Genomic DNA, 24,984 nt, shown 5'->3' on the forward strand with positions numbered 1-24,984 from the left:
TAAAATTATCTCAGAGCTTAAGCTTTCTCATCTCTTAGATGTGATCCTAATACCTAATTGATAGGATTATTGTGAGGATTAAATGAGTTAAATTACAAAGTACATAGGACAGTGCATATAATAAAAATATTGAATGTACACAATAAAGAGCAGTTGTTATTATTGATGTTATGGTGTTATTATGTCATCTGTAACTTTTATTTAGCCACTAATAAATTAGAGACAAGGAGGCCAGTTAATAGGTCAGGGATTTGGTGCTGGAGATTCACTGGCTACAGAAGGGATAAAAGTGTTTTAAGAAGAAACTTCAGGGTTTTTAGTTTGTTTTTTGCCATGCTGTGTGGCTTCTAGAATCTTAGTTCCTGGACCAGGGATTGAACCTGGGTTCCTGGCAGTGGAAGCTCAGAGTCCTAACTACTGGGCCACCAGGGAATTCCCAAGACGCATTGTGTTTAACAGTTCAGTAGATAGAGAATTTGGAGAGTAAGGATATAGAAATGACTTTGCGGTTCCATATTAGTCACTTCTGTGTAGAATTATGCTGTACATATTCCATACAGTCATCGTGTATTTACATTTTTACTGCATGAGGAACACTCTGCTAAGAACTGTGAAACAACAGAAGGGGAAGAAGCTGGGGAAGAGGTCTGGTTCTTCCTGCCTTTAGTCAAAGTCCTTCCATACCACTTATACCCTGAAAATGTTCTTTGAAATCATACAGCAAAAGCAGGCCCAATGAATCTTTTAATTTATAAATATATGATTTGTTTGTGCTGTGCTGTGTTTAGTTGCTCAGTTGTGTCCAGTTCTTTGCAATCCCATGGCCTGTAGCCTGCCAGGCACCTCTGTCCATGGGGATTCTCCAGGCAAGAATACTGGAATGGCTTGCCATGCCCTCCTCCAGGGGATCTTCCCAACCCAGGGACTGAACCCAGGTCTCCCGAATTGCAGGCAGATTCTTTACTGTCTGAGCCACCAGGGAAGCCCGTGATTTGTTTAGATACCTGTAATTAAGCATATATAAATTAAGCTCAGGAAGATGCTTATATCACCATTGATAAAGTTCTGGTTTTGTGGCTCGGTGAAACCTTTGACTCAGGAAATAGTGGAGGGAAAAATTCAGCTAAAGTGAAGGAGTTAAAGGAGTTAAATGGAATTCGTAATTTAATGCAAATCTTCTATTTCTTTTGGAAAACTAAAGTTCCAGCAGTTTTTCCTTGGGTATAAATATATACTCAACTTTAGATTGTTCACAAAAAAGAATGCTTACTTAATTCTTGCTTGTAGAATACAGTTCAAAAGTGTACACTTAATTTCCTTTAAGAGCTTTAGGGACTCTTCTAGAGGCCCAGAACTTGGTTTCATAGTGAAGAAACTTCTGTTTATTTAGTCAATCAGTGAGAATGTGATGCATACTTACTATATGTCAGGTACTATGTTGAGTGTAAGCCTTGTACTATAACATATTCAAAGTGAAACAGAACATAGTTTCTGCCTTCAAGGAGCTCATGGTTCAGAGGAATTTCACAAAATGCCTAATACCTTAAGAAATAATTGAAAATGGTGTATGCATTATGTATAATGTGTAAATATATGTACTGTATAAGTGATATCCTAAATTATAAGGAAAATTTAAACCGTATTTTGTTCCTAACATTTAAATATGAACATTTTATTTTTTTAGCTTTAAAATAAATAATGTTTGTATATTGAAATTTTTATCTTTGCAGTTTATTTCAGGACAGTGGCTTAATTTAAAGTAACTTGTGAAAATTATTGCTTTCAAAACATTTGTTTTTGACATTGTATATTTTTATGTATTTTGAATAAAGCAAGTTATGAATTATTGCTTATTCTTAGGGCTTGCTGCTGTTGCTTATTTGACCCTAATTTGATGTGGGTTTTTTTTCCATATACATGAAGAACAATAGATTGGGAAGGATCTATAGAATGAAAATCCTTGAAATCAGTCACTCTTTGATGCAAATTTAATTGACTCAGACATTAAAACGTACCTTATAGTCTTCAAGAAAAATTTTTTTTCAGTTATATTATTCAAATATAGTGAAAGACTAACGGCTTTTAATTACATGTGTGGTAATAGCTAAATGAGCACATAAATTATATTTAAGAGTGAGAAGACATCCATATTTACTTACTAGATTTGCCAATTTTGGTGTGACTTATGTAGATATATACACAAATATGTGTGTATTCTGTATATGTATAGGATATATATATCTGTAGAAAGCCTCTTTGTTATATAGTAAATACACCAGAAGGTTCTCAGAGTAGTTAGTGTCTATTCTAAGGACATGAAGGTAAAGAGAATGAATCTTAGGGGAATGAACAGGAAAGAATAAAGGGAGTAATAAAGAGGATGTCCATATAGTAGAAGACTTTTTTTTTTTTAAAGAAAAGAATTAGCAAACAAAAATGAAAGCAGTATCAATAACAGGATTAGCTGTGCAAAGGGAGAAAAACTTGGATTTAAGTTTTGGAGTACATAACATATATTCATATTCATTCCATTATCATCACACAAACTTCAGGCTTTTAATAGTTTAACAGCAAGTGATTTTCCATCTGGGGTCCAGGCTATTGAGACTTGAAGGATGTGAGTTATATAGTGGATGTCATAGTGCAAGGTGCTTTTCATTAGTTTAAATCAGAAATGAAACAAACAAATAGCTGTGCATAATGGCTATGAAAGGAAGATAGGAGTTTTCTCAAAGAAGACTAGAGAACACTAGAAAAAGGCTGAAAAAAAACAAGTCTTAGAAAATTTTCAGTGCCCTTGAAGTTATAATTTATATCTTATTTTTTCTCCTAGTGGAAAGCTCATGATGGCATTATTTTAAAAGTAGATTGGAACTCTGTCAATGATTTGATTTTATCTGCTGGTGAAGACTGTAAATATAAGGTATGTAATGTTTGAATTTATCACCTGGTTGAAAGAATCGAATTTTGGTGAAAAGTATTTAGCATATAAGAATATTCTTCAAGTCCTTCATTTTAGTCATATCTTTTAATCTGACAATTTAGGAAATTGTTATTTTATAATTTTCAGTGGTATTTTGAAGTGTTGCCTTTCTCCTTGGCCTATTTCATTGACCTATAAAATTTGATTTAATGAGTGGTAACACGAATACAATGCCTTGTTTTAGTGACTATTTAAATCAATTTAAGGTTTAAAAAGTCAACCATACTGGTTTATTAAATGTTAATCAGCTCCAGACCAAAATAATTTGTGAGGAAGAATAAGATTTATGGTAAATATAGTTGGAGAAAATTTGGTTCAAATAAATACTTTCAGGGAAAGTTGATAGAGCACTTATTGAACAAAAAAAAATTTAAGCAAAAAACAGAATATTATTATTAAATTTAAAAGGATTACAATGGATAGGTTTTAGAATTAATTAAAGACTTCAGTTCAGTTCAGCTCAGATCAGTTGCTCAGTCGTGTCGGACTCTTTGCGATCCCATGAATAGCAGCACGCCAGGCCTCCCTGTCCATCACCAACTCCCGGAGTTCACTCAAACTCACGTCCATTGAGTTGGTGATGCCATCCAGCCATCTCATCCTCTGTCTGTCGTCCCCTTCTCCTCCTCCCAGCATCAGAGTCTTTTCCAATGAGTCAACTCTTCACATGAGGTGGCCAAAGTACTGGAGTTTCAGCTTTAGCATCATTCCTTCCAAAGAAATCCCAGGGCTGATCTCCTTCAGAATGGACTGGTTGGATCTCCTTGCAGTCCAAGGGACTCTCAAGAGTCTTCTCCAACACCACAGTTCAAAAGCATCAATTCTTCAGCGCTCAGCTTTCTTCACAGTCCAACTCTCACATCCATACATGACTACTGGAAAAACCATAGCCTCGACTAGACAGACCTTTGTAAAATCCAAAATTATCACGATGTTACTATAACTTTTTCTTTGAGATATTTAGGTTTCCAGGAATACAGCTTACCCCCCAGTTCCCCCAACCTTTGTGGATAGTAAAGACATGTAATTGCTAATATTATAAAATGATGATTTCTAAATCTTTACTTGATATTTTATTGGAAAGCAGACTTGTTTGTAATAATGTGGTGATGTTATAAAAGATTTTTTAAATTTGCTTTCGTAGGTATGGGATAGTTATGGCCGTCCTCTCTACAGTTCTCAACCTCATGAGCATCCTATTACCTCAGTAGCCTGGGCTCCAGATGGAGAATTATTTGCCGTTGGATCATTTCATACTTTACGCTTGTGCGATAAAACTGGGGTAAGACATAGTGGTGACCAATCACAGATGTTCTGTCATAAATGTGATAATGCACAACACACCTAGTTCTCAATCTTTAAAAACATTTTCAGTGATGCATTTGACTGCATCTTTCTGATTTGTCTTCTTAATATATTGGTTCAGTCAATTCCAGATTTATGGGACCATTCAAGCTCTTTAAGTTCAGTTTGAAGACTGAGTATGTTCTCTACTGTCTTTCTGAAAATACTTATTTTAAGCATATTTGTGAAAGATAGTAAAGTGTTAAAATTTATGCCCAATCAACATAGAGAGTTGAGTTTTGAACTTTTTCTTTTTTAAACTGTCAGTGTGCTTCATACGTGGAGAAGGCAATGGCACCCCATTCCAGTACTCTTGCCTGGAAAATCCCATGGACAGAGGAGCCTGGAAGGCTGCAGTCCATGGGATCGCTGAGGGTTGGACACGACTGAGCGACTTCACTTTCACTTTTCATTTTCATGCATTGGAGAAGGAAATGGCAACCCACTCCAGTGTTCTTGCCTGGAGAATCCCAGGGACGGGGGAGCCTGGTGGGCTGCTGTCTATGGGGTCTCACAGAGTCGGACACGACTGAAGCAACTTAGCAGCAGCAGCAGTGCTTCATATAAAAATTTTGGTTGCATATTTTTGGTAAGGAATTGATAGTAATTTTTTTTAAATGGTCATTTTAAAATCAAAGATTTCATATTTGAATGCACGTATGATTTTTCTCTCATAAGAGAGTATGCCCTGTATACAAATTCTGTTTAAAACATAGGCAAACAACCCAGCTCAGCAGCATTTACCATTGTACTTAGAGAATGAATTGTTTCATCAAAGTGCTCCCAAGGCAGCAGCATTATATGAGAGACTATTCCATATTGTTCCTGACTATGAGAAAATCACAATTTTTCTGTGGCTTATTTTCCTCAAATGTAAAATAAGACAGTTTATTTAGAATTCTTAAAGCCTTATAAACACAAAAAGCATAAATATGAATTTGCTTTTCTCTGATTTTGGTACCTAAAAATCTAAATATAATTCTCTATTTTTAGAAGCACACAACTGTACTTCTGTTTGACAGATGTTCTCTAGATGTGCATCGTTAATTTTATAATGTTGTCTTAGTTTCAGGTATATAGCAAAGTGAATCAGTTATACATATACATATATCCACTCTTTTTAAGTTTCTTTTCCCATACAAGTCATTACAGAGTATTGAGTAGAGTTCTTGATATAACACATTTTAACAGTGGTTATTCCTGGAGTTTGAAGTAGTAGGTGATGTTTTTTGAAAATTTCATTTTCTAAAATTTTCAAATTAAAGATATGCTTTGTATAACTTTTGAAGAGGGGAACAAAGCTAGATTTATTTTTTAATTTTAATTTGCTTGCAGAATTCATTGGATTCTCTACATATATAATTCATCTTTCTTTCCTTTTTTAAAAAACATTGATTTTTGAAGCTATTTAATTTGTATACATAATAAAAAATGGAAAATTATTTTTAAGGTGACAGACATAGAACACATATATCTTTATTGGAAAATGATTCTGTTCACTAAGATATAAGTGCTATAAGCATTTTGGGTCAAAAGCAAATTACCTGGGGACTTCCCTGGTGGTTCAGTGGTTAAAATCCCATGCTTCCAATGCAGGGTTCAAACACTGGTCGGGAAATTAAGATCCCACATACTGTGTGGCCAATTAATAAATAAAATTAAAAAACAAACAAAAAACCTCAAAACTAAATTACCTGTATAAGTACTTCCTGCACATCTTTTTAAAAAATGCCAAGCAAATATAGTCCCTTTGGAGTTTACTTTCTATTGATAAGATGGATATTAAATGATTAATTACCCACTCATTTATTTAATTACAGTTGTAATAAATTTTACAAGAAGATACAGGCTTCTCCTAGTAATGAGAACTAATATCTTTGGGGGGGGTCAAGGCAAGTTCATGTGGTGAAAGGTAAGAAGGGCAATACTTATTGAGATTCTTCACCTTTTCCACTTACCAAGTAAGTGGTATCAAGTTAAGAGCCTAAAATTTAAGTCAGTGGGTGCTGAATACTTTTCCCACACAATTATTTATATCTTGAAAAAACCTTACTAAGGTTTCTTTTAAGAAGTACATATTTTCATCAGCCTGAAAATGTCACTCTTAAATGTAACTCTTTGTTTTTTTTTTTCCTCATAATCTGCAACTTGAGTTCAGTTCAGTAACTCAGTCATGTCCAACTCTTTGTAACCCCATGGACTACAGCACACCATGCCTCCCTGTCCATCACAAACTCCCGGAGTTTACTCAGACTCATATCCATTGAGTTGGTGATGCCATCCAACCATCTCATCCTCTGTCATCCCCTTCTTCTCCCTCCTTCAATCTTTCCCAGCATGAGGATCTTTTCAAACGAGTCAGTTCTTCATATCAGGTGGCCAAAGTATTGCAGTTTCAGCTTCAACATCAGTCCTTCCAATGAATATTCAGGACTGATTTCCTTTAGGATGAACCGGTTGAATCTCCTTGCAGTCCAAGGGACTCTCAAGAGTCTTCTCCAACACCACAGTTCAAAAGCATCAATTCTTTGGTGCTCAGCTTTCTTTATAGTCCAACTCTCACATGCATACATGGCTACTGGAAAAAGCATATCCTTGACTAGACAACAGTTAGAACTGGACATGGAACAACAGACTGGTTCCAAATAGGAAAAGGAGTACGTCAAGGCTGTATATCGTCACCCTGCTTATTTAACTTATATGCAGAATACATGATTAGAAATGCTGGGCTGGAGGAAGCACAAGCTGGAATCAAGATTTGTTAGGAGGTGCGTTAGGCATTACTGACAAAATGGAGGCATGGCCCCAACCCCCTCTCCTCATCCCACAGGCACGGTCCCAGGATGAAGGAGTTAGGTTTTGTGATTCTGACTTGTTCTTTCCTTTCTTCGGTTGAGTTGGCTAGAAAAAATGTTAAGGTGCTTATTGTTCTTGAGAAGAGCATGAGAAAACACAAAGCCTTCTGCAGTTGTGCACAGAAAATAATCTATAAAGTAACCATTGACATTTGTTCAAGGATTTTTACAAAGAATGTCCCAGGATGAGCACGTAGGCCGCAGCTTGAGGCCATGGGAAGGATTGTTATCTGAGACCTGTTTGTGAGGGAAATGTTTATGGCAAAGGAAGTTTTCTGAGTTTCAGTTCAGTTCAGTCGCTCAGTCGTGTCCAATTCTTTGCAACCCCATGAATCACAGCACATCAGGCCTCCCTGTCTGTCACCAACTCCCGGAGTTCACTCAAACTCACGTCCATCGAGTCGGTGATGCCATCCAGCCATCTCATCCTCTGTCGTCCCCTTCTCCTCCTGCCCCCAATCCCTCCCAGCATCAGAGTCTTTTCCAATGAGTCAACTCTTCACATGAGGCGGCCAAAGTACTGGAGCTTCAGCTTTAGCATGATTCCCTCCAAAGAAATCCCAGGGCTGATCTCCTTCAGAATGGACTGGTTGGATCTCCTTGCAGTCCAAGGGACTCTCAAGAGTCTTCTCCAACACCACAGTTCAAAAGCATCAATTCTTCAGCGCTCAGCTTTCTTCACAGTCCAACTCTCACATCCATACATGACTACTGGAAAAACCATAGCCTTGACTAGACGGACCTTTGTTGGCAAAGTAATGTCTCTGCTTTTCAATATACTATCTAAGTTGGTCATAACTTCCAAGGAGTAAGCATCTTTTAATTTCATGGCTGAGTTTAGGGTTTAGGAATAAACCTAAAAAAAGTTTAGAAGCTTTTTTAGGAGATAGAGAGCTTAGGATACTAGGGGCAAGCAGGATTTAGAAAGACAAGAAATAAACTCAGGAATGTGGTATGCAGCCCAGACATAAGCATGAGTTACAATGTAATCATAAGTAAACAGAGAATCCCCAAAGCAGGAACTCTGTTTGAAGGGCAACAATGAGACAATAAATCTGGGTGAGGGGAAACTGAAAATGTCAAACCTCTGACCTAATGCTTTTGTCAAAGTATAAAAGAAGACCTGATGCTTGAAATAAACATGTAGCCCCACATCTGGAGTCAGAGGCTACATCATTCTTCGCTCACACTGCTCTTCCCTTCAGGCTGATTCCCTGGCTGCTGGAGCTGGACTCCGGCAAAGATGGCCAGGAGAAATATCAATAACCTCAGATATGCAGATGACACCACCCTTATGGCAGACAGTGAATAAGAACTAAAGAGCTTCTTGATGAAAGTGAAAGAGGAGAGTGAAAAATTTGGCTTAAAGCTCAACGTTCAGAAAACTAAGATCATGTCATCTGATCCCATCACTTCATGGCAAATATATGGGGAACCAGTGGAAACAGTGGCTGACTTTATTTTTCTGGTCTCCAAGATTGCTGCAGATGGTGATTGCAGCCATGAAATTAAAAGACGCTTCCTCCTTGGAAGGAAAGTTATGACCAGCCTAGACAGCATATTAAAAAGAAGAGACGTTAATTTGCCAACAAAGGTCTGTCTAGTCAAGGCTATGGTTTTTCCAGTGGTCATGTATGGATGTGAGAGTTGGACTATAAAGAAAGCTGAGCGCCGAAGAATTGATGCTTTTGAACTGTGGTGTTGGCAAAGACTCTTGAGAGTCCCCTGGACTGCAAGGAGATCCAACCAGTACGTCCTAAAGGAGATCAGTCCTGGGTGTTCATTGGAAGGACTGATGTTGAAGCTGAAACTCCAATACTTGGCCACCTGATGTGAAGAGCTAACTCATTTGAGAAGACCCTGATGCTGGGAGGGATTGGGGGCAGGAGGAGAAGGGGACGACAGAGGATGAGATGGTTGGATGGCATCACTGACTTGATGGACATGGTTTTGGGTAAACTCCGGGAGTTTGTGATGGACAGGGAAGCCTGGCATGTTGCGGTTCATGGGGTCACAAAGAGTCGGACACGACTGAGCAACTGAACTTAACTGAACTGACTAGACAGACCTTGTTGGCAAAGTAATGTCTCTGCTTTTTAATATGGTGTCTAGGTCTTGCCTGGAAAATCCCATGGGCGGAGGAGCCTGGTAGGCTGCAGTCCATGGGGTCGCGAAGAGTCGGACACAACTGAGCGACTTCACTTTCATGCATTGGAGAAGGAAATGGCAACCCACTCCAGTGTTCTTTCCTGGAGAATCCCAGGGACGGGGGAGCCTGGTAAGCTGCCGTCTATGGGGTCACACAGAGTCGGACAGGACTGAAGCGACTTAGCAGCAGTAGCAGCAGCTAGGTTGGTCATGATTTTTCTTCCAAGGAGTAAGTGTCTTTTAATTTCATGGTTGCAGTCACCATCTGTGGTGATTTTGGAGCCCCCCAAAATAAAGTTTGTCACTGTTTGCACTGTTTCCCCATCTATTTGCCATGAAGTGACGGGACCAAATGCCATAATCATAGTGTTCTGAATGTTGAGCTTTAAGCCAACTTTTTCACTCTCCTCTTTCACTTTCATCAAGAGGCTCTTTAGCCTTTCCCTTCTGCACGGGATCTTCCCAATCCAGGGTTCAAACCCAGGTCTCCTGCCTTGCAGGTGGATTCTTTACCATGTGAGCCACAAGGGAAGCCCAAGAATACTGGAGTGGGTAGGCTACCCCTTCTCCAGTGGATCTTCCCAACCTAGGAATCGAACTGGGGTCTTCTGCATTGCAGGGGATTCTACCAACTGAGCTATCAGGGAAGCCCAACCTGTAACTTAAAGTTGTATAATTAATAGTAGTAATCATTTATCCAGGGCCAGATTCTGTGGAAGAGTTGTATAATTAATAGTAGTAATCATTTATCCAGGGCCAGATTCTGTGGAAGAATGTCAGTGTTAGAGATTATAAAAATCTGAGGAAGGATATGTATCCTAGCATTTGCTACAAATTTATTATTTCTATTTTGAGAGCTGTTTTGAGGGCTCTTCACAAATTTTTAATTGAGTGCAGTTTTATTAACGTTTTCTTAAAAATTCTTTCTAGGTTTTCTTGAGAGAAATTAGATAGTAATTTTATAATATAAGCTTTAAAGTGTGATGTTGATATAAACTTTCAGGTTATCTGTGAAATAATAAACCAAGAAAAATACGGTTTTTGTAAACATTTTCTTTTAATGTTTTTCAAGAAATATTTGTATTGGGGAGAAAAAAGAAAGATCTAATGCTCAAATAATAGGTTTTGGTTTGAATGTATTCCTTAGCATGCATGTATGTAACTGGACTGATGAAAGAAATATTTGAAAAAGCAGATTTTTGTATTTTTGTCTAGGTACATCACTGCAACTCAGTTGTTGTATAGTAAATCTAATATTCTCAGTAGCTTTCATCATAAGATTGGAATTTTTTTAAAAAGACTCTCACTAAGCTGTTATGAAACTCTGGTTCCTATTTACACCTTCTATTTAGGAAGGCAAGTTAACCTATATTGATTCAGAACTCACGTCCTGGCTAACTTTTGCAGACTGTGGTTCAAATACCATTTTCATTTTCAGAGTCATTGCAGCACTATTTTGGTTTGCCCTACTTGTTTTCAACCCAGAGGCAAATTTGAAACCTTAGTGTAAGTGGTATACCACAGTACAGTTAGTTGTCATGGTTTTACTGTGTGTATTCAAGTCAGTTGCATGTATAGGGTGCTTGATGGTGTTCCAAGGGCTTCATAGTAGTGTTAGTCGCTCAGTCGTGTCCATCTCTTTGCAACCCCATGGACTGTAACCTTCCAGGCTTCTCTGTCCATGGGATTCTCCAGGCAAGAATACTGGAGTGGGTTGCCATTCCCTTCTCCAGAGGAGCTTCTCAACCCAAAGATCAAAGCCAGGTCTCTTGCATTGCAGACAGATTCTTTACCATCTAAGCTACAGGGAAGGGCTTTGTACCAGTCTCTAACTTCTTCTACTCCAGATCCTACCCCAGATTGTGCATAGAGGGAGTTGTATGTTGCCTCTTGGCTGTCATTAGTGTAAATCAGAGATAGTAGACCGGGACCCCACTGGACAGCCTTCATGGTACTCGTTGGAGATGGGCTCTGCTTCAGTATTACAGGGTTGGAATGGTCTGAGAGGCTCTAGCTCGCAGACTCTACAGTATCTGGTGGGGAGGGAGAAAGGTGCTCCCTCTGCTCACTTGAGTGCAGAGCAGGAATGTTCTATAGCGCTCCATCCCACTGTCTCCACAGCACGCAGTACCATGGCTTCTTTCATTGTGTTTGGAGAAGGGTAGTTATGTCCAATGTCTTGCATTGCAGTCCCTCTCCCCAGCCCCTTAAACAGAGAATAAGCATTACTTGGTGCTTGTTTTGTCTCATACACTACTTAGAGTTAATATAATGCCATTTCATGTAAAATATAAGAACCTCGCATGCATGTTGTTCCATTTACCCTCCTCTCCTCTATAGTTGTATCACATATCAAAGTAAGTTATAATTTTTACTTTTAAAAGCCATTCATTTTAAAGAAATTAAGAGAAAGAGGAAAGAAAGAAATGTTTAGCATTTCTAGTGCTCTTCATTTCTTCCTGAAGATCCTAATTTCCAGTCAATATAATTTTTCTTCAACCTAAAAATCTTCCTTTAGGCTTATCTCATAGTGTATAAGACTTCCCTGGTGGCTCAGATGGTAAAGAATCCACCCACAATGCAGGAGACCTGGGTTAGATCCCTGGATTGGGAAGATCCCTGGAGGAGGGCATGACAACCCATTCCAGTATTCTTGCCTGGAGAATCCCCATGGACAGAGGAGCCTGGTGGGCTGCAGCCCATGGGGTCAGACATGACTGAGTACCTAAGCACACACACAACACAGCCCATAGTGTGTAACTGCTGGTGATGAATTTTCTTCTTGTTTTTCTGAAAATGTTTTTGTTTTTCTCTTCACTGGATTTATAATTCTGGGCTGACAGAGCTTTTATCCTTTCTTTCAGTGCTTTAAAGATATTACTCCACTCTCTTGGTCTGTTATTATTTTTGATGAGAAATAAGTGACTGTTGGTATCATTGCTCTCCTGAATGTAAGGTGGCCTTTACTTCTGGCTGGTTTGCAGATACTCAGGTTTTCTTTGCTTTTCAACAGTTTGATAGGGTATGACTTTCTTTGTATTTGTCATGTTTTGGATTCTCTATACTTGTTGAATATGTAAATTTAGGATTTCATCAAATGGGGAAATTTTGGCCATTATTTTTTCAAATTTTGTGCCCCATTCTCTGTTTCCTTCCCTGCTGGAGGCCCAATTAAATTTTTTTTAGACCTTTGATTTTTAAAAAATCAGGTCAGTAAGGCTCTGTTCACATTTCTTCAATCTTTTTTCCCTCTCACTTCTAGAAATTTGTCTGAAGAGATCATTGAACATGTACACAACGATGTACGCATAACAATCTCATCACAGTATCGTAATAGTAAAGATCAGAAATAAGTTGTGTCCACAAGAAGGAGTCTGATTAGATTATTATTCTATATACCCAAAATGGAATACCCTCAATTAATTAAAAGTGGGGAAGAGGGATTATGTTTAATAACCTGGAAAGCTATATATGGTAATTTATTTAGTAAAAAAAACAGATTTTATTTTGTAATCTCACTTACATAAAATTGTATACCAACATCTCTCTGGAATCTAATCCAAAACTTATAGCAACCAGGAGTAATGCTTAATGAAAAAAAGAACTAGGTTGCTAAATTTTAGTAAGAAAGCACTATGGCATTTTTTTGTTTACCTGCCTACCATCTGCCATTCCTAGCTTGGCAGTGGCCTTGGGGACAGAAGCCTATGTTCTAGTATAGCTTGTTGGTGTCAGTATGCTTTGTTGTTGTTCAGTTGCTAAGTTGTGTCCGACTCTTTGTGACCCTGTTGACTGCAGTACACCAGGCTTCCCTGTCCTTCACTGTCTCCCATAGTTTGCTCAAATTCATGTCCATTCAGTTGGTGATGCTATCTAACCATCTCATCGTCTGGTACCCTGTCTCCTGTTGCGTTCAGTCTTTTCCAGCATCAGGGTCTTTTCCAATGAGTTGGCTTTTCCCATCAGGTGGCCAAAGTATTAGAGTTTCAGCGTTAACATCAGTCCTTCCAATGAATATTCAGGACTGATTTCCTTTAGAATTGAATGGTTTGATCTCCTTGCAGTCCAAGACTCTGAAGAGTCTTCTCCAGCTCCACAATTCGAAAGCATCAGTTGTTCAGTGCTCAGCCTTCTTATGGTCCAACTCTCACATTCATGCATAACTGCTGGAAAAACCATAGCTTTGACTATACTGAATTTTGTTGGCAAAGTGGTGTCTTTGTTTTATGATATGCTGTCTAGGTTTGTCTTAGCTTTCCTTCCAGGGAGCACCATGTCCTTAAAAAAAAAAAAAACTATAGTTGTACTTTTTGACCCTTTTGGTGGTTCCCCTGAGAGACCAGCATAAAGGCTTGTCTTTGTTTTGCCTTCCTTGGAAATCTCTCAGAGCTGGAGGGACTACCCGTGTGGCATCTGTTGAAAACTTGTGAAGACATTCTATGCACAGCCACTTGAAACAAAGGTTGGTGAATGGGGCAAGCAGCAGATAGACCAAAAAAACCTGGGGAGGAAGAGGCTGAGACAGAAGATACATAGAAAAATCAGGGCATTGGAGAGCTGTCACATATACTGAGATTTCAGTGTGCAACACACATGCTCATGGCTAGACACACAAGACTTTAGAGGTGTGTCATTGGCATACTTTTGAGCTCTGCACAGGCAGGAGGTGAAGGCTAAGGCAGAATTATAGGTGACCTGGCTAAGTGTTGAAGGAGTGCCCCAGCTCAGAGCCAATTGGGAAAGAGTGGGAAAGTATTTTTTTCTTTCTCTTTGGCTTTGTCAGGTTGCTGGCTGATCACTGAGATAACAGAATGGAGACTTCAGTGCCTATACACGAAGGGAGTACAATCTTTGCAAAGATAATTTGGAAAAATCACTAAATGAACAGATGACTACTGTCCTCAAAAAGCAGCAGCAGCAAAGCCCTGGGGTGGGAGGAAGAATTTGATTTCCAGAGTTTAACACATTTTAATATTCAAAAAGGTCTACTTTTTAACAAAAAATGCAAAGTACACAGAATATGGCCCTTTCATAGGAAAAAAAGAAATAGAAACTGTCCCTCCAGAAGCCCATTGTTGGACTTATTAGACAAAGACTTTATATCAGGTCTTACACCAATTATAAAAAAAAGAACCAAATAAAAATCTTTAACTAAAAAAAAAAAAATGAGCAAAGAATAAAAGAAATGCATTGTAAATGCTCCCATAAATCCGAAGTAAATTCAATTTCTTCAGTAATGGGTATCATGCAAATAAACATTACAATGTAATGCTATTTCCTATTCATCAGAAAATGGGAGAAAGGGGGGAAATGGGCCTCTGTCCCTACAACTTTCCTCAAGTATAATTTGGCAGAGTCTATCAAGATCCTTGAAGTCTTTGACACAGCTATTATACTTTCAAGGAAGTTTAAAAACACATTGCATATTTATTTGTTCACTTGTTTTCATTATGGCTGAAAGCAAAGAGGAGCTATAGAGCCTCTTGATGAAGGTGAAAGAGGAGAGTGAAAAAGCTGGCTTAAAACTCAACATTCAAAAAATGAAGATCATGGCATCTGGGCCCATCACTTTATGGCATATAGATGGGGAAACAATCGAAACAGTGACAGACTTTATTTTCTTGGGCTCTAAAATCACTGCAGATGGTGACTGAAGTCATGAAATTAAAAGACACTTGCTCCTTGAAAGAAAACTATGACAAACCTAGACAGCGTATTAAAAAGCAGACACAGTACTTTGCCGACAAAGGTCTATATAGTCAATGTGAAAGTGAAAGTCAATCGTGTCTGACTCTGCAACCTCATGGACTGTACAGTCCATGGAATTCTCCAGGCCAGAATACTGGAGTGGGTAGCCTTTCCCTTCTTCAGGGGATTTTCCCAACCCAGGGATTGAACTCAGGTCTCCCGCACTGCAGGTGGATTCTTTACCTGCTGAGCCACAGGGAAGCCCAAGAATACTGAAGTGGGTAGCCTATCCCTTCTCCAGCAGATCTTCCGACCTAGGAATCAACTCGGTGTCTCCCGCATTGCAGGCGGATTCTTTACCAACTGAGCTATCAGGGAAGCCCCTGTATAGTCAAAGCCATGGTTTTTCCAGTAGTCATGTATGGTTGTGAGAATTGGATCATAAGGAAGGCTGAACACCGAAGAAGTGATGCTTTTGAACAGTGGTGTTGGGACTCTTGAGAGTCCCTTGGACTGCAAGGAGATGAAACCAGTCAATCCTAAAGAAAATCAGTCCTGAATATTCTTTGGAAGGCCTGTTGCTGAAGCTGAAAAGTTCCATTACTTGGCCACCTGATGTGAAGAGTCAACTCATTAGAAAAGACCTTGATGCTGGGAAAGATTGAAGGCAGGAGGAAAAGGGGACGACAGAGGACGAGGTGGTTGGATAGCATCACTGACTCAATCACGGACAGGAGTTTGAGTAAGCTCTGGGAGATGGTGAAGGACAGGGAAGCCTGGTGTGCTGCAGTCTATGGGGTCGCAAAGAGTCAGACATGACTGAGCGACTGAACAACAACAACAAAATTTTCATATTCATTAATTCCTTTGCAAATTTTTATTGTCTGTTATGTGCCAGGCACGTGCCCTCAGTGTTAAAAGAAACAGCAGTAAACAAAACACATTCCCTGCTCTTAAAGAGTTTTTATTCCAGCAGACAAGACTATAAAAAACAAACAAGATAAATACATACTATGTAATAAATGTTATAAAAAATAAAGCTAAGAGAAATGTAAGAGAAATGTAAGAGAAATGGCATTATTTTAGAAGCAGTCAGGGAGTATCAGGCACAAACTGTAATTTCCTGCTATATTCCATAATAAACTTTATTTTTACAATTAATTTTTTTAAATGCATGATTCAAAGATATAAGATAAAAACTTCAGTTATTATAAGTTATTCCCAGGTGGCACTTAATGGTGACCTGTCTGCCAATGCAGAAGTCCCGGGTTCGATCCCTGGTTCAGGAAGATCCCCTGGAGGAGAAAATGGCAACCCACTCTAGTATTCTTGCCTGGAAAATTTCGTAGACAGAGGAGCCTGGTAGGCTACAGTCCATGGGGTCGCAAATAGTCAACTGAAGCGACTTAGCATGCATTATAAATTATAAATAAGTACACAGGATATATTAATGAATTGCATTGTATTACGTTAAGTGGAACAGAATTCAAGGGAAAAGAGCTGAACATATAAAGTTTTTTTGACCAGATTTTAAATTAACTGATGATGTTGCTTTTATTTATCAGTAGGTGGTGCTATTGCTTGTGTAAGAGAGAGCTTTTTTCATTTGCTCTGTTCTTGAATATAGTCATTATAATAATAAGTTAGTCATTATAATAATAAGACTTCCCTCCATTCATTCATTCTCCCATTCAATTAATATAATTGTTATGATTCATCATCTTCAGTAACTGGTCTTACTGCTGTATATAACTTTCATTGTCAATTATGTATGTCAACACATGTAATTCAACATGCAATTTGCTAATTCCTGGTATATTAGAACATTGATCTTAAAAATTATTAATTAGTGTGCCCTTAAGAGAAGCTTTGCATCTGTTTTCTTTCCCGCCTAAACTTAGTTTGTGAACACATAATTTTACGAATTCAGTTAATCCAGCTTGGCTAAAGATATGTACTTTTGAGGATCCTTTTTCGTGTCTGATTCTTTGCAACCCCATGGACTGTAGCTGGCCAGGCTTCTCTATCCATGGGGATTCACCAGGCAAGAATACTGGAGTGAGTTGTCATGCCCTCCTCCAGGGGATCTTCACAACCCAGGAATCAAACCCAAGTCTTCCTCACTGAGGGCACATTCTTTACCGTCTGAGCCACCAGGGAAGTCCAGTATATTTATATACAAGTAGTAAAGAGAAGAGTGAGTTTGACATTTCAGAGGTACTTTTAAAAGTTGTTATAGTTAAGTCATGTTTTTTAGTTTAAATAACTCTTATTTCCCTATTGGGAAATAACCCCCATGCCTGAGTAGTTTGACAGAATACAGGAGAAAAAAAAAATGTTATCTTCCCTTAAAGGTACATAATATCTTTTGATAAGATAATGCTATAAAGACAAATTCTCAATTATTCTCTGCCTTGTGCTGTTTAGTATAATTGCCTATTTTTTATTTTAATGTAGAAATAGTATTGATATGTTTGTAGAGCCCTGGAGTCTAGACTCCAATGGTGAATTTTCAAATTACAAAATTAAAGGCTTATTTTGGACCTTCAGTTTCTTCATCTATAAAATAGATGAGCTGGGCTAAGTGATCATCTCTCTCCTTTCAGCTCCACAGTTCTATGATAACTTTCCCATGGGCACCGGACATACCACTTGCTTCCTCTTATGAGCAGTATTAGTGTGGTGCTTCTTTGTTTTTTAATATAAAGTTTGTACAAGAGGAGGTGGGCTTTCCAGGTGTCGCCAATGGTAAAGAACTTGCCTGCCAGTGCAGGAGACGTGGGTTTGATCCCTGGGTCTGGAAGATCCCATGGAGGAGGGCAGGGCAACCCACTCTAGTACTCTTGCCTGGAGAAGCCCATGGACAGTTCATGTGGTCTCAGAGTCGGACACAACTATAGCGACTTAGTACTCAGGCATAAGAGGAGGTAGTGCTGTACATAAGGTGCCAGAAGTGGGAAGAACTCATGCAGTGCTAGAGAAGCATGGCTGATCCTATAACTTCAGACTATTTATACTATATTTTATTATAGTTGGATGCAAGTAGCAGAAACCATTGATCAAAAGGAGCAATTTCCTCTAAGGTTACAGAGTTATCTTCCAGAAGCCAGACCTCAGGAAACTGGAGTGCTAAGAAAACACAGAACATGGTCCCTTTGTGCGTTTTGCCTCTGCTCTCTGCTTATCCCTCTTTGTCCTTTCCAGCAAACTGACCCCTCGCCCAGCTCTCCCCTGTTTACCTGCTTAAAGGTGACCAGTGTTAACAGTTCTCAAGTGTCCATCTCTATCCAAGAGAGCAGCCAGACTGAAATAAGAAGCTTGGTCCTAGTTTTAAACACCTTTAGAGAAGGAGTTACTGGCCCAGCCTGGTCTAATCAGATATGTCTAGGCAGGTTGGGGTATGCCATATGCCATATGGGCGTCAAGAGTCTAGCAGTAACCATGGGATCCCTGGAGAGAGCCAGAGCCTAGAAAATGGGGGAGGGAGACCGCCAACCCAGGAGGTTGCCATTTGTGTTTCAAAGTCTCCTTAGCCATATTTGCCAAAATTTTTCAGTTTTAATCCTCTGAGAGTTTTTCTTTTTACATGAATAAATTTCTGCTTTTATAATGAGAGTTATATTTTCAGATTTGCTATAAAACCAACTTTGCTAGAAACCATAAAGTATAAACCATCAAGGGAACTGAGCTGCCTTTACATTCTGGTGTCCAGAATTAAGAAATTTGGTAAGCAATACAAAATCAGAATTCTATTACAGAATTTACTTTTAATCATTTAAAAATCAATACCTAACATGTAGGAGGTGTTCCATAAATGTTGAATTTTAATGCATCATCGTACAGACAAAATGTTTTCGTTTTTAATGACTTGCTGCTAAATCACTTCAGTTGTGTCGGACTCTGTGCGACCCCAGAGACCGCAGCCCACCAGGCTCTGCTGTCCATTGATGTAACTCAGTTAATGGCATACATTGCAACATTTTGACTAGTTTTGCTAGAATTGACCCAGTTAGTCAGTTTGGTTGATGTTTTTGAGAAAGCTAGTTTAAAATTTGTAAATCTTTGGCTTTTAATTTGTTCCTTTGATTTTTTTTTTTATTTTAAAAGTCATATTTGGTTGAACTCATGGTTTAAGCTCTGGGAAGAAAGGCTTGCTTAAGGACACAGGCACATTCATTCATTCATCCATTCAGCAGATATTTGTGTGTGTGAGTTCTGTGTGATACTCTTGACTCTTCAAATAATAATACCCATACCTGTCAAATGGTAAAGAATCTGCCTGCAACGTGGAAGACCTGGATTCGATCGCTTGGTTGGGAAGGTCCCCTGGAGAAGGCCATGGCAACCCACTCCAGTATTATTGCCTGGAAAATCCCCGTGGTCAGAAGAGCCTGGCAGGCTACACTCCATGGAGTCGCAGAGTCAGACATGACAGAGCCACTGAGCATAGCTCAGTTCTCTAGGAGTAGCTCACTTTTTCTGAGAGTAAACTTTTACTGATATGTAAACAGATAATAAAATAACTAGTTATTTAATGGCAAAGGTTATAACTGTAGGAGAGTGAATAAAGAATAGAACAATGGTGAATTTTTAGCTATGTCTCTACTCATTTTCCCTGGTGGCTCAGACAGTGAAGCATCTGCCTACAATGAGGGAAACCCGGGTTCAATCCCTGGGTCAGGAAGATCTCCTGGAGAAGGAAATGGCAATCCACTCCAGTATTCTTGCTTGGAAAATCCCATGGATGGAGGAGCTTGGTAGGCTACAGTTCATGGGGACACAAAGAGTCGGACACGACTGAGCGACTTCACTCAAGTTCACTGCTTATTTTGGATGAAACTAAATTGGTTAAACTTCCTCTCTGGTGAAGTAACTTTAAAACATTAAAAAAAAAAAAACCAAACCTTTTTTTAAATGACCAATAAAATCATGTGTTGTTGATGTTAATTTTCACCAAAAAGCACAAATATGAATTAGCTTTTTTCTGATTTTGGTACTTAAAATCTAAATATAATTCTCTATTTCTAGAATCACAGAACTTCTGTTTGACAAATGTTCTCTAGATGCCCATATGTTAAAATCATGCAGAAGCTCCTGTTACACCTGGACCTTTCAAGCTCTGACTCCTTATATGCAGTACGTCATTGTTCCTCCACCCTCCATTTGGGTAGAATTAGTAGTTGCCTCTTCTAGAATCTCTCTCATATTTTCTTTTACTTGTAAATATTTCATAAGTCAAGCATCCATGTTCACACATTCTGATTAGTCATTGCCAGAGATACCAATCATGTAAAGAAGTCCTTTATTTTGATTTAAGAAAAGATGTTATTTCCTTTTATTTCATTGCCTTCAGTGAAATTACCTTTCCTCTTTTACTTACTCTTCCTTGTTTTAAGTAATTCTATAGATTTTTTTTTCAGCCCACTAGTCCATATCTAATTATTTACACTATCATCTGTTAGGGGTTATAGATTTGACAATTAAAATTGCTCCTTGAGGACTTTCCCCACCCTCTCCCCCCAGTATTCTGAGATTATCTTTATTTTCTCCAAGAAAGGCTCTGTCTCTTAGTCTAATTTTTAATACTATTGGAAAATATTCATGAAAAATGATAGCTTTCTTTTTCTTAATTACAATCTCAATGCTTTTTGTACAGTTTACAGGTAGGATATTAAATGCATATTTTGCTTAATGTTATAAACTCATTTTGATAACTTTTTCTTTCTAAAAGCAACTTGTTCAAAAAATTTTAAATGTTTTATGTATATACATATCCTTAATCCTTCAGTACCACATGAATAATAACCAAGATCCTACTATCACTTGGTGACAACGTCATCTAATTAGTTTCTTTCTAGTTGTGAATAAGCCTTTTGAAAGTCAAAACCACAGACCACAAACTACTTTTTAAAAGTGTTAAAAATATTGTTTAATGTGTTTATGCTTATATTTGAACCTTTAGGGAAAAAATTAACAAGCTTTTAAAATCCTCAAATTGATTGCTATAATTTTGTGGTAGGCCAGATAATGGGGTTCTCAAAAATGCCCATGCCCTAATCTTGAGAAGCTCTGAGTGTTACCTTAAATGGCAAAAGGGACTTTGCAGATACAAATAATGGACCTTTAGCTGTAACACCATCCTGGATTAATTCAGGTTGACCCAAACTAATCATACGATTTCTTTAAAGCTGAGAATCTTTCCTGGCTGGGTTAGTGTTTCAAGGAGGAGGAGACATTCAAAGAGAGAGCAACTCAAACTCTGTTGCTGGCTTTAAAGAAGGAGGAAGGGGACCACAGGCAAGGAATGCAGGTGGCCTCCCTTCAGTTTGGGAATGGGGAGTCCAGTCCTACAACTAACTGTAAGAAACTGAATTCTGCTAACATCTTGAATGATCAAGGAAATGGATCCTCCCCCAAAGCCTCCAAAAAGGAATGCAGCCTTGCCAACACCTCTTTTATCTTAGTTTAGTGAAATCCGTGTGGGATTTATGACCTATAGACCTGTCAGATAATAAAGTTGTGTTGTTTTAAGCCTCGGCGTTCATGGTAATTTGTTACGGCAGTACAAGAAAACCACCTTTGTAACTGTGGTACAAAGCCAGTCTTAGCAGGGAGTTATGTGGGTGGTGTTTGGGGAAGGTTTTCACTCCCTCTTTATCGATGACAGACTTTCTCCTATTAGCTTTATTGGTTTGCTTTAAGAATTTGTTATTTCTTGAAATAGTTTCATGGGAGTAATACACTGAACTTATTATTATCAGGCTCTTTTCTGAGTAATTTGGCTTGCAGAGAGTAGATTTTGGATGAAAGTGAAAAGAGAGGCATGAATACTATTACCAGGGAAATGGGTTTTAATGGGGAGAATTTTGGGCTAGCCATAGAATACCATCAAGGTCCTGGATATTTGGGGAGGTGCCAGTGATATTTGCCCAAGACAAAACTAAACTGGCCAGCCTCACAACTTTTCAAGACTGCATTTAGACAAAAAATACAGGCATGCTTCAGAGATATTGCTAGAGATATTTCAAGTTTGGTTCTAGACCATCACAATAAAGCAAATATCACAGTAAAAGGAGTCACATAAACTTTTTGGTTTCCCAGTGCATATAAAGTTCAGTTCAGTTCAGTTAAGTGTGTAAGTGCATTATATTTAAAAAAAAACAATGTTCATATCTTAATTAAAAAATAATTGGTTAAATAATAATTGATTGGTTAAAAAAATTGCTAACCATCATCTGAGCCTTCAGTGGTCATAATCTTTTTGCTGGTGGAGGGTCTTGCCTCGATGTTGATACCTGCTGATTAATGAGGGTGGTGGTTGCTGAAGGCTGGGGTGGCTGTTGCAATTTTGAAAAATAAGAATTAATTGACTCTTCCGTCACAAACAATTTATAGCATGCAGTGCTGTTTGATAGCATTTTACCCACAGTAGAAATTCTTTCAAAATTGGGGTTGATCCTCTTAAACCCTGCCACTGCCTCATTAAACAAGTTCATTTTATATTCTAAACCCTTTATTGTCATTTCTATAATCTTCACAGCATCTTCCCTAGGAGTAGATTCCACCTCAAAAAACCACTTTCTTTGCTAATTCAGGAGAAGGAACTCTTCATCCATTAAACTTTAATTATGAGATTGTAGTAATTCAGACACATCTTCAGGCTCCAGTTATAATTCTAGTTCTCTTGCTATTTCCACCACATCCGCAGTTACAATGGTACCATCAAAAATCACTGATCATAGATCAATGTAACAAATGCCATAATAATTAAAAAATTTGAAATATTGCTAGAAACACCAAAATGTGACACAGAGACATGAGGTGGGCAAACGTTATTGGAAAACTGTTGCTTGATAGACTTGCTGAGCACAAGGTTGCCACAAACCTTTACTTTTTGAAAAATACAACATCTACAATGAGCAAGAAAGTAAAGTGCAACAAAACAAAGTAAGCTTGTTTATTGCTAAATCTTTAAAAAGCGTGACAGCAGCTGACTGTATGTTCTTGTTCAGTGACATAGTGCTTATTCATAGACAGCTCAAAATAACATTGGTGTTTTACTGGGATGAGTTATTGTGAATGCAGATCACATTTGTATTCCATAAACTTCTTCTACAATAACTACTATTTCTATTATTTTTCTTCTGTTTTTTACTCATTCATACTGGGTTTTTTTTAATAAATTATTTTCACTTAGCCAAGTCAAAAGTAATTTATGTTTTCATATTCTGTGTCAGCAAAAACAAGACCAGGAGCTGACTGTGCTCAGACCATGAACTCCTTATTGCCAAATTCAGACTTAAATTGAAGAAAGTAGGGAAAACCATTATACCATTCAGGTATGACCTAAATCAAATCCCTTATGATTATATAGTGGAAGTGAGAAATAGATTTAAGGGACTAGATCTGATAGATAGAGTGCCTGATGAACTATGGAATGAGGTTTGTGACATTGTACAGGAGACAGGGATCAAGACCATCCCCATAGAAAAGAAATGCAAAAAAAGCAAAATGGCTGTCTGGGGAGGCCTTACAAATAGCTGTGAAAAGAAGAGAAGCGAAAAGCAAAGGAGAAAAGGAAAGATAAATATCTGAATGTAGAGTTCCAAAGAATAGCAAGAAGAGATAAGAAAGCGTTCTTCAGCAATCATTGCAAAGAAATAGAGGAAAACAACAGAATGGGAAAGACTAGGGATCTCTTTAAGAAAATCAGAGACACCAAAGGAACATTTCATGCAAAGATGGACTCGATAAAGGACAGAAATGGTATGGACCTAACAGAAGCAGAAGATATTAAGAAGAGATGGCAAGAATCCACAGAAGAACTGTACAAAAAAGATCTTCATGACCCAGATAATCACGATGGTGTGATCACTCACCTAGAGCCAGACATCCTAGAATGTGAAGTCAAGTGGGCCTTAGAAAGCATCACTACGAACAAAGCCAGTGGAGGTGATGGAATTCCAGTTGAGCTATTCCAAATCCTGAAAGATGATGCTGTGAAAGTGCTGCACTCAATATGCCAGCAAATTTAGAAAACTCAGCAGTGGCCACAGGACTGGAAAAGGTCAGTTTTCATTCCAATCCCCCAAGAAAGGCAATGCCAAAGAATGCTCAAACTACCGCACAATTGCACTCATCTCACACGCTAGTAAAGTAATGTCAAAATTCTCCAAGCCAGGCTTCAGCAATATGTGAACCGTGAACTTCCTGATGTTCAAGCTGGCTTTAGAAAAGGCAGAGGAACCAGAGATCAAATTGCCAACATCTGCTGGATCATGGAAAAAGCAAGAGGGTTCCAGAAAAGCATCTATTTCTGCTTTATTGACTATGCCAAAGCCTTTGACTGTGTGGATCACAATCAACTGTGGAAAATTCTGAAAGAGATAGGAATACCAGACCACCTGATCTGTCTCTTGAGAAATTTGTATGCAGGTCAGGAAGCAACAGTTAGAACTGGACATGGAACAACAGACTGGTTCCATATAGGAAAAGGAGTTCGTCAAGGCTGTATATTGTCACCCTGTTTATTTAACTTCTATGCAGAGTACATCATGAGAAACGCTGGACTGGAAGAAACACAAGCTGGAATCAAGATTTCAGGAAGAAATATCAATAACCTCAGATATGCAGATGACACCACCCTTATGGCAGAAAGTGAAGAGGAACTAAAAAGCCTCTTGCTGAAAGTGAAAGTGGAGAGTGAAAAAGTTGGCTTAAAGCTCAACATTCAGAAAACGAAGATCATGGCATCCGGTCCCATCACTTCATGGGAAATAGATGGGGAAACAGTGTCACACTTTATTTTTCTGGGCTCCAAAATCACTACAGATGGTGACTGCAGCCATGAAATTAAAAGGCGCTTACTCCTTGGAAGGAAAGTCATGACCAACCTAGATAGCATATTCAAAAGCAGAGACATTACTTTGCCAACAAAGGTCCGGCTAGTCAAGGCTGTGGTTTTTC

The 24,984-nt window shown here is 38.4% G+C and overlaps 1 protein-coding gene across 4 annotated transcripts in view; it reads left to right on the forward strand.

Moving 5' to 3' along the window:
• Positions 1 to 24,984, forward strand: part of IFT80 (intraflagellar transport 80) — a 132,074-nt gene that overhangs the window by 41,434 nt on the left and 65,656 nt on the right. For all 4 annotated transcript variants that reach the window (XM_027542408.1, XM_027542433.1, XM_027542417.1 and 1 more), the window contains 2 exons: positions 2,834 to 2,923; positions 4,128 to 4,265. In XM_027542408.1, the coding sequence (XP_027398209.1) occupies positions 2,834 to 2,923; positions 4,128 to 4,265 (228 nt within the window). The remainder of the gene's footprint in view (positions 1 to 2,833; positions 2,924 to 4,127; positions 4,266 to 24,984) is intronic.

This window comes from Bos indicus x Bos taurus, chromosome 1 (genome assembly GCF_003369695.1).
Source record: "Bos indicus x Bos taurus breed Angus x Brahman F1 hybrid chromosome 1, Bos_hybrid_MaternalHap_v2.0, whole genome shotgun sequence".
Lineage (NCBI taxonomy): Eukaryota > Metazoa > Chordata > Mammalia > Artiodactyla > Bovidae > Bos > Bos indicus x Bos taurus.